General features: G+C 48.4%; 1 protein-coding gene across 1 annotated transcript in view; it reads right to left on the bottom strand.

The window, feature by feature from the left end:
• The window catches only part of Osbpl11 (oxysterol binding protein-like 11), a gene marked incomplete in the record, with an annotated part of 63601 nt that overhangs the window by 18554 nt on the left and 29115 nt on the right, over positions 1 to 15932 (bottom strand). Inside the window, 4 exon segments of the mRNA XM_013513473.1 lie at positions 1021 to 1471; positions 6283 to 6423; positions 10258 to 10400; positions 12319 to 12520. Of these exon segments, the coding sequence (XP_013368927.1) occupies positions 1021 to 1471; positions 6283 to 6423; positions 10258 to 10400; positions 12319 to 12520 (937 nt within the window).

Raw genomic sequence — 15932 nt, 5'->3', positions numbered from 1 at the left:
GCTATGCAGTTCTGGCTGGCCTTTAACTCACTCTGTAGCCCAGGCTGGTCTAAATCTTGCAAGGATCCTCCTGCCTCAGCCTCCCAAGTGCTGGGGTTACAGGAGTGTACCACCATGCCTGGCTCAGTGAATTTATGCTCTGAACAAAATGTCTTTCACAAAAGTTTCCTTGTAAGTTAAAATGGCAGTTTTTTCCAGTCATTATGTTGACATTAAATCTTATCCGTTTCTGTGGAGGCTTGTGTTTTCTATTATTCGTCAAAAAACATTGTTTTCCTTCAAATTATTTTTTTCACACCTTTGATAAAAGAGAAGTGAAATTCGGCAATGTGTTTTTAGAATATTCATGAATGGTCTCTAGAGAGTTATAAGAGATATAAATAAATATGTATCTAGAAGATGTTTCTTTACGGTTGTTTTTTGAGACAAGGTCCTACTATGCAGTTCAGGTTGGCCTGGAAATCATTATGTAGTCCAGGCTGGCCTTGAACTCTCTGAGATTCTCCTGCCTCAGACTCCTGAATACTAGAATTATAGGTGTGCACCACCACGACTGGCTAGAAGACATTTCTTGTTGTGGGTTTTTGAAACAATTTCACTGTCCAAACAGAGGAGCACAATTTAACAAATGATGGCAAACGCATTTCACCCAATATTATACAGCTATTAAAACCAATGATATGAGAAAATGAATACATTTAGTGTAAAAAAAAAATGTGGGGCACTACATTATACACTGAATTAATCCTAATTTTGTAAAACTAAAAGTATGAGCATATACACAGAAAAACTAAATGGTAGCAACTTAAATTATCTATTTCCTCACTAAGGGGTTAATTAGAGATGCCTTTATTTCCTCCCTTATATTCTTTTTTGACGATAAAGATATCTTACATTGAAAGCTAGACGAAGGGAGAATTTATGTTGGTTCACAGACACGTTCCCTGCTCCCCACAGAGACCCGGGGACGAGACCCGCGCGGTCCCCCCGCCCCGACTGCCCCCCGCCGCCGGCACTCACCCTCGCCCACCATGGTCACGCCGATGGACATGCCCAGGAACTTGCTCCTGGTCCACACGTGCGCGTTCACGCACATCCTCCTCTCCGCACACTCGGCGTAGAAGCCGGACACGGGCGGGTGGTGGGACACCTGCTCGGCCACGAAGCGGACGGTGTAGCAGTCGGTGGGCTCCTCGGGCGGAGGGGCGCCTGGCTGGGCAGCGGGGCTGCTCTTGGGCACCTGCCAGGAGCAGTGGAATGTCTCCCCGAGGATGGGGTTGTAGGGCTTCTTGGCGATGGCGCCCTTCCGGCCTTCGTGGAACGAGGTGAGGTAGTACTCGACGAAGCGGATCATCCTGTCCTCGGCCGAGGCGCCGCTTGTGATGGCTATGAACAGGTCGGGATGCGACATGAAGTCCGCATACATCTCCAGCAGGGAGCGCTTCTCCAGGATGAACGTGGGGAGCACCACCTAGGAGGAGACCATAGGAGGCAGGTCGAGGCCATCCATGGGGCGCCACAGGTCACGCGCACCACACACCGCACCACGCTGAAAGCACCGCATTCTAGGTGGGGATTTTAAAACGCCCTCCTGTCATCTCAGCACTGGGAGGCTGAGGCAGGAGGATTGCTGATTTAAAGGCCAGCGTGGGCTACAAAGTGAGTTCAAGGCCAGGCTAAACACCATGTGCCCCTCAAAAAAGCGAGAGAGCAACAAAGAAATAAAGTTTTTGCTCCTGACAGAAAATAAACACGCACAAAAGGAAAAGAGAACTTGCTTATGTTTAAAAGCAAATTCAGGACACCCAGAGGATCAGAAAGAGCAGCAGAAGCTTCAAGCTTCCACACTAAACACAAGTACCATGAGGAAAACAGCACTGAGGTCCGGAGCAAACGCGAGCCGAAGGAGCGCCATCTCTCATCCTACCTTAGAGAATAAGCTGCGGGGGACGGAGCACACTACCAGAAGAAACGCTTAAGAAACGCTTTTCCTGGGAATAGAGAAAAAACTAACTTCCAGCTCGTGTTAGGCGCAAGAGAACTACTTCTAAGAAGAGAACTTTTGACACCAATAGCTGGGTAAGAGAAAATATTGTGAAGCAGAATTGGAGGCCCTGCAAAACAGTTCCCCGCTTTGAAACCGGAAACGGGCAGTATCTTTCAAGAGCCCTCAGATGTTCAGAGTCAGCTTGGTAAGTGCTCTCCAGGAGTCCAGCCACGGAAAGAGTCAGTGTGAACAGAGAAAAGGAGTGTGAAACAGTGAGTAACACAACTCACACTTCAGTGGGGCACGGTGGTGCATGCCTGCGTTAGCCCTCAGGAGGCTGAGGCAGGAGGAGAACGAGTTCAAGGCCAGCCTGTGCTACACAATGAGATCGGTCACCAGAAAAGAATCTACGAGCGTCACAATGGAAAAAACCCACAAAGAGCCTACAGTGGATAAGAAGAAACCTGTATCAAGATATGTTACTACACCAAGATACGACAGAGAGTTCCTAATAGTTTTAGAGAGAGAAGCAACCAGAATGATTTCAGTCTTCTCAGCAGAACTCTGGAGCAAGGAGCAATACCCTGCAGGAAAACTACTGACGCGTTCTAAGCAAACCAGCAATCCAACCTGAGGGCCGGACAGGAGTTTCAGACGCACGTTTGCTCCCGCAGGCCCTCACACGTTTTCTCACGCGGCGAGACAACCAGGAAAGCATGGGGCCGGTGCGGAGCGCCGGAAGGGCCCTAGTGCAGGTGAGAACGACGTGACTGGTGAACAGCTCCCATGAGTGAGCCCCACGAGCCCAGGACGGTCAGCAGCGGGAGGAGCCGTGACGTCTCCGGGGCAGGAGCCATGCTCTCCGGAGGCCGTGAGGCTAAGGGCAACTGTGTGACTCTACGAAGCCCACACCAACTCCACCGTGGGGCTGAAGGCCCTGTACGACTCCATGCTGGTCCCGCCGCTCCAGAGACCGGCCAGCACAGCCGCAGGGCCCCGCCTGCGCTGCATGGAGGTCTGGCTCCCGCACAGCATCTGCTGAGGACGCGCGGCGCCACCCGGTGCATTCCGGCTTCCGTCTCTCAGGGAGGAAGCCTAGGACGCCCAGCCACGCTCCCATCAGACGACACCCGGCCCCACCTACACTTGAAAAACCTGTTTCCCGGCCTCTGCCACCTTCCTCTCTAAACCCTGGGGAAGCTTTAGCAGGAGGCAAGGCCGGGACCAGACCTCAGCGTCCTTTCCTTGTGCGGCCCCGCCTGTGAGAGCGCAGCCGCCCCTCCAGCCCGCCACCGAGCCTGCACTGCTGCTCACTTCTTCCTGCCCTCCATCGCAAGCGTACGGGCACACACGCAAGGGGAACACTGCTAAGGAAGAGGGTGACAAACATCCGTTACATGGGCTTGAACATTCACGATTTGGGCTTGGTTAATAGAACACGCAGTTTTTCACTGACAAGGCACGAATGGAGGGGAAGGGTATGCACAGTCATCTGTGTGAGACAGGGCTTCCCTGTCCGGATCCTAGAATGTTCTCTTCAATGTGCTTTTGCCTCGTCAGCCTCAAAGCCATTTTCATGCCTCGCAGACTAAGCCTAGGACACGGAACTCCGTCCCAGCTCCTCCAAGCAACCCCATGCAGGAGCAGTCCGCCTCCAGCCAATTCCGCAGCGAACAAAGGTCTTCTGGAACAAACACCTCTTGAACAGGAGGACGCCCAGCTGAAGGACTGGGTTAAATGAAAGAGTAATGACTCTTCTTATTAACTCCTAAAATGTCTGCTTCTTAGACCTTCAATGCAATTTATTCTCTTTCAGAATCTCCCATTGGCCAGGAATGGTGGTGCACACTTGCAATCCCAGCACCTGGGGCTGAGGCAGGACTGTCGTGACTGTAGCGCCAGTCTGGCCAATATAGGTACATCTTGTCTAAAAAAAATTAAAAAAAGAAAAACTCCAAACCAGAAAAACCCCAATAAATCCCTCCTGTTAAGCACAGTAAGTACAGGTAAGGAAAAAAATAAAATGACTTGACTCTTTTTTTTTGTTCTTTTGAGACAAGGTCTGATTACTCTGTAGTGCAGACTGGCCTTGAACTCATAGTGACATTCCTGCTTCAGCCTCCTGAGTGCTGGGATTACAGGGACACACTACAGTAAGTCTCCAACCTATGAACATTCAAGTTACAAACTTTTTCTTTGAGTTATAAACTTTCATAGGTGTACCATATAAACTCATTTTGGCCTGTAATCCCAGCACTTGGGAGGCTGAGCCAGGAGAATTGATGCACATTCGAGACCAGCCTGGGCTACAGAGTGAGCTCAAGACCAGCCTGAACTGCACAGTGAGATCCTGTCTCAGAAAAGACAAAAAACAGAACAAAACACATACTCACTTTGTTGGCTTACGGAGGAATCCAGTTTAGGAACAATTTTCCCAGAATCGAACTTGTTTATATGTACCTTGGTTCCGATTTGAAATTTATTTTTCATTAAGTCCATATTTGCAGCACATAATGATTACATTCATGGTGAAGAGTACATGTACATGTACCTAACATGCACCTAAGCATGGTACACGTATCTAACACATCTTAATTCTTTTTGTTCCCTCTCGTCCCCTCCCTTCCCCTCCCTTGTATCTCTTCCTGTTTTGGATCTTTAAGTGACTTTTAAGTGGTGAATCCTAACTGCAAACTGCTTTGTACGTAAGCAGGATTTTCAGGGAACAACTCACTGGAAACAATGCCACACTCTCACTACCTTCGGGGGCACAGAGACCCCATCTGAAACAGCCCACAGATGTCCTTTATAATTCCACACTAACACAAAATGCTAGCAGCAACAAAAGTAATCCCACAGTCATCAAAATCTGACACATACAGGCTCAGAGGCTGATTAGCTTTTCAAACCGCTGTCATGAACTAGCTGCTGAAACCAGTGAAGGGATCAGAGAAGACCGGCCTAACGCCAAACCACCGAGGAGACCTTCTGGCCGGGGGCTGATTAAAATGCCGCTCTGGTCTATTAAATCCGCGACTGCTGACCAGGATTTTGCCTTTGACACGTTTTAGAGGCGATGACCACGTGACTGGGCCACAGCTTACACTTAGAAGGTAGCGAGACCCTGGACTCCAGGCCTCCAGACTGTAGCGTTGAGGCCAAACCTAGCCTCCCCTGTCTGTCCCGTGGTGCTGGGGCCTGAAGCCAAGGCACGGTACACACTAAGCACGGGTTCTACCACAGCTGTGTCCTCCCGGCTCCTGGTCTCCGCTCTGTGGTACTGAAGACTGACACCACGGCCTTGCACACACCCGACAAGCACTCTACCATTAAGTTACATCCCCAAGCCTTTTAAAAAATTTTATTTTGAGACAAGGTCTTGCTAATTTGCTTTGATTTTGAGAGCTTGCTGCCTCGGCCTCTGGAGTAGTTGGGATTACAGGTGTGCACCGTCAGCTTTGCTTTTGTAAAATTTAGCTCAAGCACAGTCACGACCATCTAGCATATCCTGTGTGCAGAAGTGAGTAGGTGCTACACAGATCTATGCCACGTTGCTAAACACGTTACCTGGCCCTTTCCAGAGCAAGTCAGGATATCTCCCCAACATGCTGTCCCTATGCGGGCATTCAGAGTAACTCTGATCAACGCTCTGTGCGCTTTGCAGGATTATATCCTCCTCCTCAGACTACACCAATACATTAATGGGCAGAAACAGGAAGACTGCAGGTCTTTATCTGCCATGAGATTCCCTGCTATGCAAGAAAATAGATTTCTTATAAAAATAGGAAGTATGAGGCCCAGATTCAACCCCCACTATTGGGGAAGGAGGGGATCCATTAGGATATCAAACTAGGTATTATAGTTCATGCCTGTAATCCCAGCCACTCAGGAGGCTGAGGCAGGAGGATCAGAAGTTCAAGGCCAGCCTGTGTATCTTAGTGAGACTATCTCAAAATAATCTTTTTGTTTGTTCTTTTGAGACAGTCTTGCTACGTATTCCAGGCTGGCCTTGAACTCATGGTGTAGGCCAGGCTGGTCTAAAACGTAGTGATCTTCCTGCCTCAGTAGCTAGAGTGCTGGGCTACCACACTTGGCTCAAAATAAACTTTTAGTGTTCAGGAATTAGCCCAGGGCTAGAGCACTCGCTGAGCATTTAACAAGGCCCCAGTAACACCAAAAGATGAGGGAGGAAGAGGGAGAAACTCAGAGGTGAACGGGGAAGCCTGACCCCATGTACAACCCCAGTGTGGCCCTGACGAAGGACGGTCCCCAGGGCCAGCCTGGCCCGCACGTACCCGCGTCAGGTCCATGCCCAGCTTGAGCTGGGACAGGAGGTGCAGGATGACGCTGCGCTGCTCCTCCACGGCCCCCAGGTCGTCCTCCTTGTGGTCACAGGTGTCCTCCACTTCCTCCTCCGCCTTTATGTCCTCAGGCTCCTGACAACAGGAAGAGGCCTCGCTTGTAAGTGCATATTAACACTCATGAAGATAAAAGGTTTCCGACTCGAAGACACTGACACTGGGCCCAAATGCAGCGGAGTACCGGCCAAACCCTTCCTGAAAACATCGCTCCCACCACTGCCAGACGGGATACACTTCCCTCAAAGAGCCCATTATTTCTGATATTGAAAATACTGTGGATTTGCCATCCGTACGACATATAAGACACGTTTATTGTATAGAAACGTTACTTTTCAAAAAGCGGGAAGAAAGTTTCATCTGAATTCCAAGATCTGACCACCGCAGGGGACATGACCACTGCCTCCAGCGGCAGAGTTCTAAGAATGGGAATTCGCCTCTTTTTAAGCTACCATAAGATGAAGAATCTAGAAGTGCCCGCATGCACGTCAAGGCGAACCCCGGTAAACCGCACTCTACACTCTTTGTTTTGATGGGGACTGGCCCAGGCCGCGTGCACGGCGGCAAGGGCTGCGCACAGAGCTGCCTTGGCATGTGCGCGAACCAGCCCTAGGCTGTGCACAAAACCCTGTGGTCGTTCCCACGCAGCTGGACGCAGCACAGCTCTCTGCCCAGCTCCTTCATCACCCAGACTATCATAAAACCAGCCCTGGAGAAGCTGACGATGTGCTTCTCATCTCAGCAGGCTCTGAGTGACTGAGTTAGAGACAATTTCTTATTTTTTCTATTTAAACAAACAGCAGGGCCAGGGATATAGCTCAGTGGCACAAGTGCCTGCCTGGCAAGTGCAAGGTCCTGAGTTTGATTCCTGGTACATACATACATACATACATACATACATAAATAAACAAACGAATAGCAGTTTTGGATCCTACAAAACCCATCAGCTGTTACCATCCAGGTCTTCATGGGCAAGGTGTCCCTTCTCTCAGGGGACACTTGTCAGCATCTCTGAGTAAGACAGTTTCATGGGGATGTTGTTATGCCTTGTGTCTAGATGTCCCCCCAAAGCCTGATGAGGTCACAGGCCGGCTTTTCGGAGGTGGCTGAACCTAGGATGTGCGCTGCTGGGATCAAGGATGTGATGCTGGGATTGATTCACGGTAGGATGCTAGGACTAAGGCTGCCGTACGTTGGGTGTGAGTGCTACCCAGCCTAGGGGTGAGTAGCCTGCATAGGAGACAAGGGACAGAAAGACGCTCACTGCTTGTTGTCTGTCATTCGCTGTCTTTGGCCCACCATGGCCTGTTTCTCCTCTGCGATGCCCCTCTGCCACGTCCCCCTGCCTCGGAGCCAGCCGACTATGGACTAAACCTCTACAAACTGTGAGCCAAATAAACCTTTCCTCCTTTGACTCTGGGCATTGGGTATCTTGTCTCAGCAGTCAAAAAAGTAACTAAGGCAGGTGTCATCTTTTTTTATTTCATTAGATCTTAAGTAATGCGGATTTCTAAAAGGAAATGATCTTGCTAAAGTCTCTGCTTGGTTTTCCCCTTCTATTAGCAAACAAGAAACCCATCTGTTCTATGCACCTAGACATGGAAAACCGATCCTACCCAGACACAAAATCAATAACTTAATACCCTCAAAACGCTAACAACAAAATGTAACGCACAGTGACAGAGTGGAGGGGTAATCAGTTTCTGACCATTCTCTTGTCTTCAGCTTTCTCCTTTTCTAGTACCTTTCTATCAAGGAGTCTGTATCAACATACGTTCTTTCGCATTTTTGAGACAGAGTCTCGCTATGCAGTTCAGGCTGGCCTTGAGCTCACTTTGTAGCCCAGGCTGGCCTCCAACTTGCAACCATCCTCTTGCCTCAGCCTCCCGAGTGCTGGGATTACATGCGTACGCTACCACACCCGGCTTATCAACATATACTCTGATAAATCAACTAACAGTGAAATTTATTTTTTTATATTTGGATCACACAGGCCAGGGGGAGTGGTGGTGTACACCTGTAACCCCTTAGGAGGCAGAGGGAGGAGGATGACAAGTTTATGGCCAGCTGCGCAACCTAGCAAGACCGTGTCTCTAAACAAGAAAAGGCTGGGAATATAGCTCAGTGGTACACTGTGTGAGGCCCTGGTTCAATTTCCTGAATGCAAAACAAAACCACCCCCTGACAAACAAACAAAACCCCGCACAGACAATCACTGCTTGCATGTACCAGAACTACTTCTGAGTTCATGACCTCAAGGAGATCCCAAAGGCTTTCTGAGCTCTTCTCGATGGCTAGCGTGTCAGGAGCATTTCCTGCAATGTGCCTACATCAGGTGTGCAGTATCGTGAAGTAGACTTAAAACGTGGACCTGCGGTGACTGGGAGGAAAGCTCATCCTCTTCCTCACTACACACGCACGCCAAGTATTATGTGAGCTCACACAACTATGCGAGACCCCAGGAGAAGAAACCCTGCTAGGTCTGCAGTAAATGCTCTTCTCCAAGCCTCTGAAAAGGTAACATGACATCTAAGGTTAGAACCTAGGCCACGGATGAACAATGCAAATACAACTTTGGGGGCTGGGGTGCAGCTTAGGGGTACGAGCATCCTAAGAATGAGCACAGCCTGGGACACTTAGCAGACCCCGTCTCAAAATAAGAAGGGCTGCAGCTGGGCGTGGCGGTGCGTATTTGTAATCCCCGCACTCTAAGAGGCTGAAGCTGGAGGATCACTAGTTCAAACCTTTTCTGCCCAACACAGTGAGACCCTGTCTCAAAATAAAAGGGCCAGGTATAGCTCAGGGCAAAGGCCCTGCGTTCAATCCTCTCAGCACCACAAGAAAAATGAAAAAGCCCCATCTTTTCAACCTTGCAAAAACCTAGCCTGCAGACAGCACAAGTCTATCTTGTCATTTAGGCCCCAACACCTGGAGTTTTCTTTGATCCAACCCTTACACCCAATCTCAAGTCCCAATGACTTTTCACTTGAAATGTACATCAGCTACTCTTGAGTCTCTGTTTCTTCTTCCTTAGTACCACACACCAATCTTAGCACACCCATTATTCCCAATGCACCACAGAAAAATACTTATGAGAGTATCAAGTAAAATGTCTTAAAATTGTCTATGCAACTATGGCGGCAAAAGTAACAAATTGTGAACACAAAGGTCGAAAAATTAATATGATTTGTACATTGGTAGTTGTAATAAACACTCTTTAGTTTCTCAAAAACGTGAAATGTAGGTGGGCACGGTGGCACACACCTGTCATCCCAGCACTCGGGAGGCTGAGGCAGGAGGATCACTGCAAGTTTGAGGCCAGCCTGGGCTACACAGTGAGATCAAGGCTAGCCTGAACTGAAATGCACAGCAAGACCCTGTCTCAAAAAACAAACCAAAAGAAATGTAAAATGTATAATATTTTATAAAAATATTAACCCCTGTGAATACGTGCTATTTTAAGTAGGGTAATACTGTATTTAAAACAGCTAGTTTGGTAAAAGCCTAGCACAATGGTAAATGTTTCAGCTTGTAGATATGACAGTAAACATACAGAAAACACTATTAAGATAATGGAGTAAGAAATATGAGAAATACTGTGCAGAAATCCTGATAGGTAGTTCTTGGCTAGGAAAAAGGGAAAAGGAAAACATGCAAACTTCAGTTTTTCAAATTACATGTTCATCCAGAAGAAGTAACCAACCCGACAAGGGGCTGGAGATTTCACCTGGACAGTACATGTTCACGTTTTATACAAGCGCGGTCTGTCCAAAGCAAATGCAATTTAGAGTGGAACAGGGCTAGACTCGGTGGGCGCTGCTGGTATTGACTCAGATGCCCTCATAGCGAAAAGAAAACCGGCCCTTTGTAGCCCTGATTTTACACCCACACCGCATTTGCACAGTCTCTTACCCTCGTCCTGGGCCCAGACTCCGCAGCCGACCGCTCCTCGGGGACCACGGCTTTATCCTGCTCCGTGGAGAAGGGCTGCTCGGCTCCATTTTTGTAATGGTTTGAGAGAGGGATCTTTGGTTCTAACCACTCGATTGTCGTTCCTGATGAGGGAAGAGAAAACTCTTGCTGAAATGTGCTCATAATCTGGAAAGTTCAGGAGATGTGGATTATATTTAAGCAATTTAGTGTTAGGTTTACACGACTAATTCAACTTGTCAAAGGACCCTGAAGGGTGCCTGTGGATCTCATTAGCATGAGCACCGCGATTGGGTATTTTACCACAGAGCAACTTGCAAGCTGAAATCAGATCCTGTTTAAAAGAAACCAACCCTGAGCAGGACTGAATTCACTTCTCCGCACGTCTGCATCCCGAGGTCAGTTCCCAGCCAGCCCATTTCTCTAACACAAAGCATGCACTTCGGCTAAGTCAGGACGTCCAGCGACAAGAGGAGCCTGGACTGTGAAATGGTACCACGTCCTTCGGTTTGAGACTGAACCTCATTTCCAGCAGTGGTTTGCTAACCAGAACCACCTGGATCTAATTTAAGAACTGCAGGTGCATATCCTCCTCCGCTTTTTCAGTCCTAAGAAAGCCCCACGTAACTTTCAAACTGAAAGGCCGTGCTCCTGAATAAGTAATGGCTGACCTAGTGAGAGACAGTGGCCACATTTAGAGACTTGTCATCTTCTCCATGAGTGACTCAGTGGTCTCCTGTTACTCTTAACTAGTTAACAAAGTGGATTCTATGCCTAATCAATAATGGAAAATGTTCCATTCGATTTCAGAGGCTGATCTAGGCTTCACAGAAGCTGGGCTATTGAGTGCTATAATAAAGATGCTCTGGCTACTATGGCAGGAATTGGCGAGAGCAAGCAGTTTCCTCCCATTTCAGCAGATGAGGAAATCCCACAGCTCCCACCAGGCCACGGACACCTTGCCGGGTTCAGTCTTTCGGCCCATTTCCAACCAACTCAGGTTCACGCGCCAGAGCCGGGCCCTGTCTCTCTGGAAGCCTCCTCGCTCATCTACTCGTCACTCCTGAACTAAATGGTTTTCAGAAGCATTCGTTCCCTTGTCTGTTCTCCACACTTTGTTCCTATGGTTAGCACCACTTTCTATGTTATTTTATGGATTCTCCTCACATGCTTCTTTCTCTACTGGAACTGGGCTATGACATGGTGTTTTGTTTTCTGGTGGTGGTACTGGGGATCAAACCTACCATCCCGCAGGACTAAGAGTTCTTTCAGCGGGATTCACACCTTATTTGACTCTCTAGTAGAGCCCTGGCCTCTACCTACAATCGCCATTGGAACAGTCTATTAGGTAGAAATGAAGAATTTAGGCACAGGAGAGGACGGAGTACATACTATGTCCACGTGACCTCGATGACACTTCTTCCCAGGGAAGGACACCTGCTGACTTTCTAAACGTTTCTTTCATAAGTAAGGGAAGTGAAAAAAGAGAACAAGGACTAGTTGCGAAATACTAAGTGAACACTTAACAGGCAGGACAAGTTTACTGCTCTCCTTCTAGAAGGCTTATCTGTACTCCCACTCCCACACCTTCTCTCCCGTAACTTCCAGTAAACACATGGTCAAATGCTAGATGTACTGAGAGCTATGTGATAGACCTGTATAAAAAACTAAACGATCAGTAGTGGACTGAACCAAAACTCAAGAGATGAACCCAACGTTTCCACTTTGGTTAACTGGGTGGACAACTGCACCATGACTTCATCAATTTTAACAGAAATACGGGAGAGTTACAGGGTTTAGTTCAGCTTTTATCCTGTGGAGTTCTGAGGTCTCTGGAGAATACCACAGGATGTTAGACATCAGGCATGAAATCATTTCAAACTCAATAAAGAGCACTCTTAGGAAGAATTTGTTTAACAGTGTGATAATTAAAACTAGAGGCTCACTGTTGCTTTCCTAAAGATTTTCCAGGGTTAGAACATCAGACGCGTTCTTTCCCCTTTTGGTCCTCCGTGCAGCATCTACCTTCGGTGGGCAGCCTACCTGCAGGCAGTGAGCCCTTCTGGTGGGACGCGTGCTGCAGTTGCAGGATGTGGAAGCAGTCATTCAAGCAGTTCATCGTGGCCATAGACGTTGCTTTGAGCATCAGGAGGTCTTGGTCTAGGGAGCTGAGAAGGCCGGAGGCGGGAAGGCATTCAATCCGTCTGATCAAGTCTCTCTGCTGTCCTTCAGCATGAGACATCATCTAAGGAAGACAACAGCTCTGTGGGTCCCTGTCCTCATTTCTTTCTTTCTTTTTTTTTTTTGAGACAGGATCTCACTAAGTAGTTCAGGCTGGCCTTGAGCTCACTATGTAGCCCAGTGATAGAGCACTTGCCTAGCATGTTCAAAGCACTGGGTCCCATCGCCAGTACTGCTAACCTAACCAACTAACGAACGAACGAACGAACGAACGAACGAACGCCAAATAAAGTAAATTCTCAAGCCAGTTGCTCTTAATCACTTTCACCTCAGACCGCTGGTCAGGCGTACTCTGAAGCTCTGCTGAGCACACAATGGCTAACCTGGCCCTTCCTTCCTGACCTTTCTGGTCCTGTCAAGCTGGATTTGCTACCAGCCCTGGGCATGAGCTTTCAGGCTAAGAGAATGTAATACATTGTGCTGTGCTTTCCTAACAGAGCCAATGCAATATTGATGATGAATGAGAAACCCAATTTTTTTCAGATGGAAAGTGAATTTATGATGCTTACTTCCAGTTGCAAGCAAAAGGTCCTGAGATTCCCCACTAATGTTAGAAGAGAAGAGATTTAAGCAAGTAGTACTCTTGTGGTTAGAAAAAAATAAACTTTAAAAACTGTCAAAACCTGGCAACAGCACTCCCCAAATTGAGTGAGTCAATCACATACAGAATTTACAAAGAAGCAGGAAAGTGGACCATGAGAGTGTGTAGTGACTGTTCCTGACATGATAGAACCAGTCACTTAAGAAAAAAGCTTCAGGAAAGCCACCAATTTGGCTAACCTGAGTTATGTAGCTCCATGTGGCAAATATGGTGATAGTAGTACACCATGCAGGTGGCATCACGCGTGTGTGAAAATCAGCCTGGCTCCCTAACTACATCACTCATGTGCTAAGCATCTGTCCCACCAGGCCGGCCACTGTCACTACACTTCAGGTACAGACGGAATCACCATGAAGCATGCACTGAGTACTGCAGTTGTTGTGGTCTGTGTCTGGATGTCCCCCAAAGCCTCATGCAGTCACAGGGCGGGCTTCTAGTGTTTATGATCGATTCATGGTCCACTGCTGGGATTATGGTGTGAGTGCTGCACCCGCCCTGGGGCAGGCAGTCTGCACACAAGGGACGGAAAGAGCCTTGCTCTCTGTCACTCTCCTCCCTTTTGCTCTTGTTGCTTTTGCTGTCTTCCACTGCCATGAACTGTTGCCCGTGTCATATGCCACCCTGTCTTGGAGCCAGCGAAGTATGGACTGAAACCTCCACAGACTGTGAGCTAAATAAACTCTTCCTTCCCTAATTTGAGGTGTCAGGTATTTTCTCCTAGCAAGGAGAGAAAAGTAACCAAGACAGCAGTGAAGCAGCACTATTAATAAACAGAAAGTCTTTGAAGATATCAATATGTAATACAACAACCATTGTTAATTCCCTACCACTTTGTTTGTAACTCTGTATTGTCTGTACTGTGCTTGTGATATGTTGTAAAATGTATGTCTGTTAATGTTTCCCTCCTTTTATCTTTAAAATAAAAATAAATAAATAAATAAATAAAAAAACCAGAAAGCACTGAGAACGTTTAGTTAGGTATCATTGTAATCTGTTTGTGTGTAACAAGATGACATCACTCTCAAGGGTCAGCTGCTTTTACTGCTGTCCCTGACTCTCACACTGGACTTACCCAGGACATGGACTGAAATACTCCTTCTACACTCATTTCCAGCCCCGTTACCCAATCTCCTGGTACTGATGTTTCTCAGCAGAGCCCTGGGAGGCTGGCTCCCTACAGGGGGTTGTGAGCTCGAAGCCACTTCTGGGATACTCCAAGGAGTGATAGACCCATACGGAGGAGACTGAACGGCGGCCCATGGGTGGAACACCAGTGACAGGCAGGGACAGCAGCCCTGCTGGTGGCCATAGTATCCTCCACTGCCATGCAGTCTCAGAAAGGAGAAGTGAGTTGTGCTTAAGAATGTCCTTGAGGCTGGGTGTGGTGGTGCACACCTGTAATCCCAGCACTCGGGAGGCTGAGGCAAGAGGACTCTTGTGAGTTCGAGACCAGCCTGGGCTACAAAGTGAGCTCAAGGCCAGCCATAACTGCATACATAGTGAGACCCTGTCTCAAAAAAAAAAAAAAGAATGTCCTTGAAAGGGCAGTGAGGACACAGAGTGAGCTCCATCCGCACTCCTGATCACACACTTAGCGAACATGCTGAACAGCCAGAGGTCCTCAGACAGCAGGTGTGTGTCACCCCCAGGCAGGGGCCGTCTGCAGGGAGAGCGCTGTGACCGAGCTGCAAGCTGGTGACCTGTTTTTCAAGCTGGTGACCTATTTTTGCACACATTACTATCTTAATGTGAAAGGGTGACTCATAGCAACTACGGCTATCCAGGCTGGCAGGCATGTCACAGATGTGTCCTCGAGACTCAACGAAACAAACCTGTCATTTCTAAAGAAAAAGAAACTGACAGTATCCGTTGCCAATTACAAAATGTGAGCTTTAAGATGAACATCAGGATTCTGGAAAACCTATCTGCCGCAGGAGGCCTGACAGCTTCCCAACATTAGAAGCCGTTTCTGGTGAGGTGGGTGGGGATGTCAACAGACGTGAACTGTCCACACTGTGTCTACCGACAACACTGACAACATTTCCGGACCTGAGTAGCTCTGCGCTGGCACCTCCCGCACAGCGGACATGCAGGATGACCGCGCACGGACAGGCTGGGGGCTCACTCAAGGCGCAGGTCAGACCGACGCGCTTTCATGCGGTGCGCTACGGAGAGCTCACTGGTGTGTCAGATGACACTTCACACCTGCCCTTATGAAACGGCAGCTCAGTGCAAGTTTCACCCACAACCTGAGAAGGCGTGTGCGCGAGGCCCCACACTCTCTTCCAGTCTGCAACTCCCACCGCGGGCCCTGACTCCCAGTGTGCGGACAGAAGCGCCCACGGTTGCTTGGGCGTCACGGATGTCCGCAGACCCACACCCCACGTCCACACCCAGACCGAGGCACGGCACACAGCGAAAGCGCCAGCCGCTGGTGGGCTCTAAAGCGTGAGAAATGCACGGTGGACACCGATCTTTACGTGTCCCTCCCCTCCTAACTGCTTTTAACGCCGTCTTTCCCTCCACTCACGCTGCAAGGGACAGACCCATCACCACGAACACTAAAAATGCCCTGCTGACGCAGCCCGGCAGGAGGGCGCATGCTCAGCATGTACACAGCCCTCGTTCGGCACACGAGATGCTCGCACGCACACACACACACAATATGGACGTAAAAATGCCTAACTACAACCTCTGCCTATAACAGGACTAGAAAGGGAATCAAAAGCTATTGTCTGTGTACCTCAGGCACATTACTTCACTGCTCTAAACTTCAATTTCTTCATCTATGATTTTTTTTTTCATGTTTGTTCTG

The sequence above is a fragment of the Chinchilla lanigera genome, unplaced genomic scaffold, assembly GCF_000276665.1.
Source record: "Chinchilla lanigera isolate Chin_1 unplaced genomic scaffold, ChiLan1.0 scaffold00019, whole genome shotgun sequence".
Classification (NCBI taxonomy): Eukaryota; Metazoa; Chordata; class Mammalia; order Rodentia; family Chinchillidae; genus Chinchilla; species Chinchilla lanigera.
Note: the sequence above shows the minus strand (reverse complement) of the source record. Positions and strands in the feature narration are given on the sequence as shown.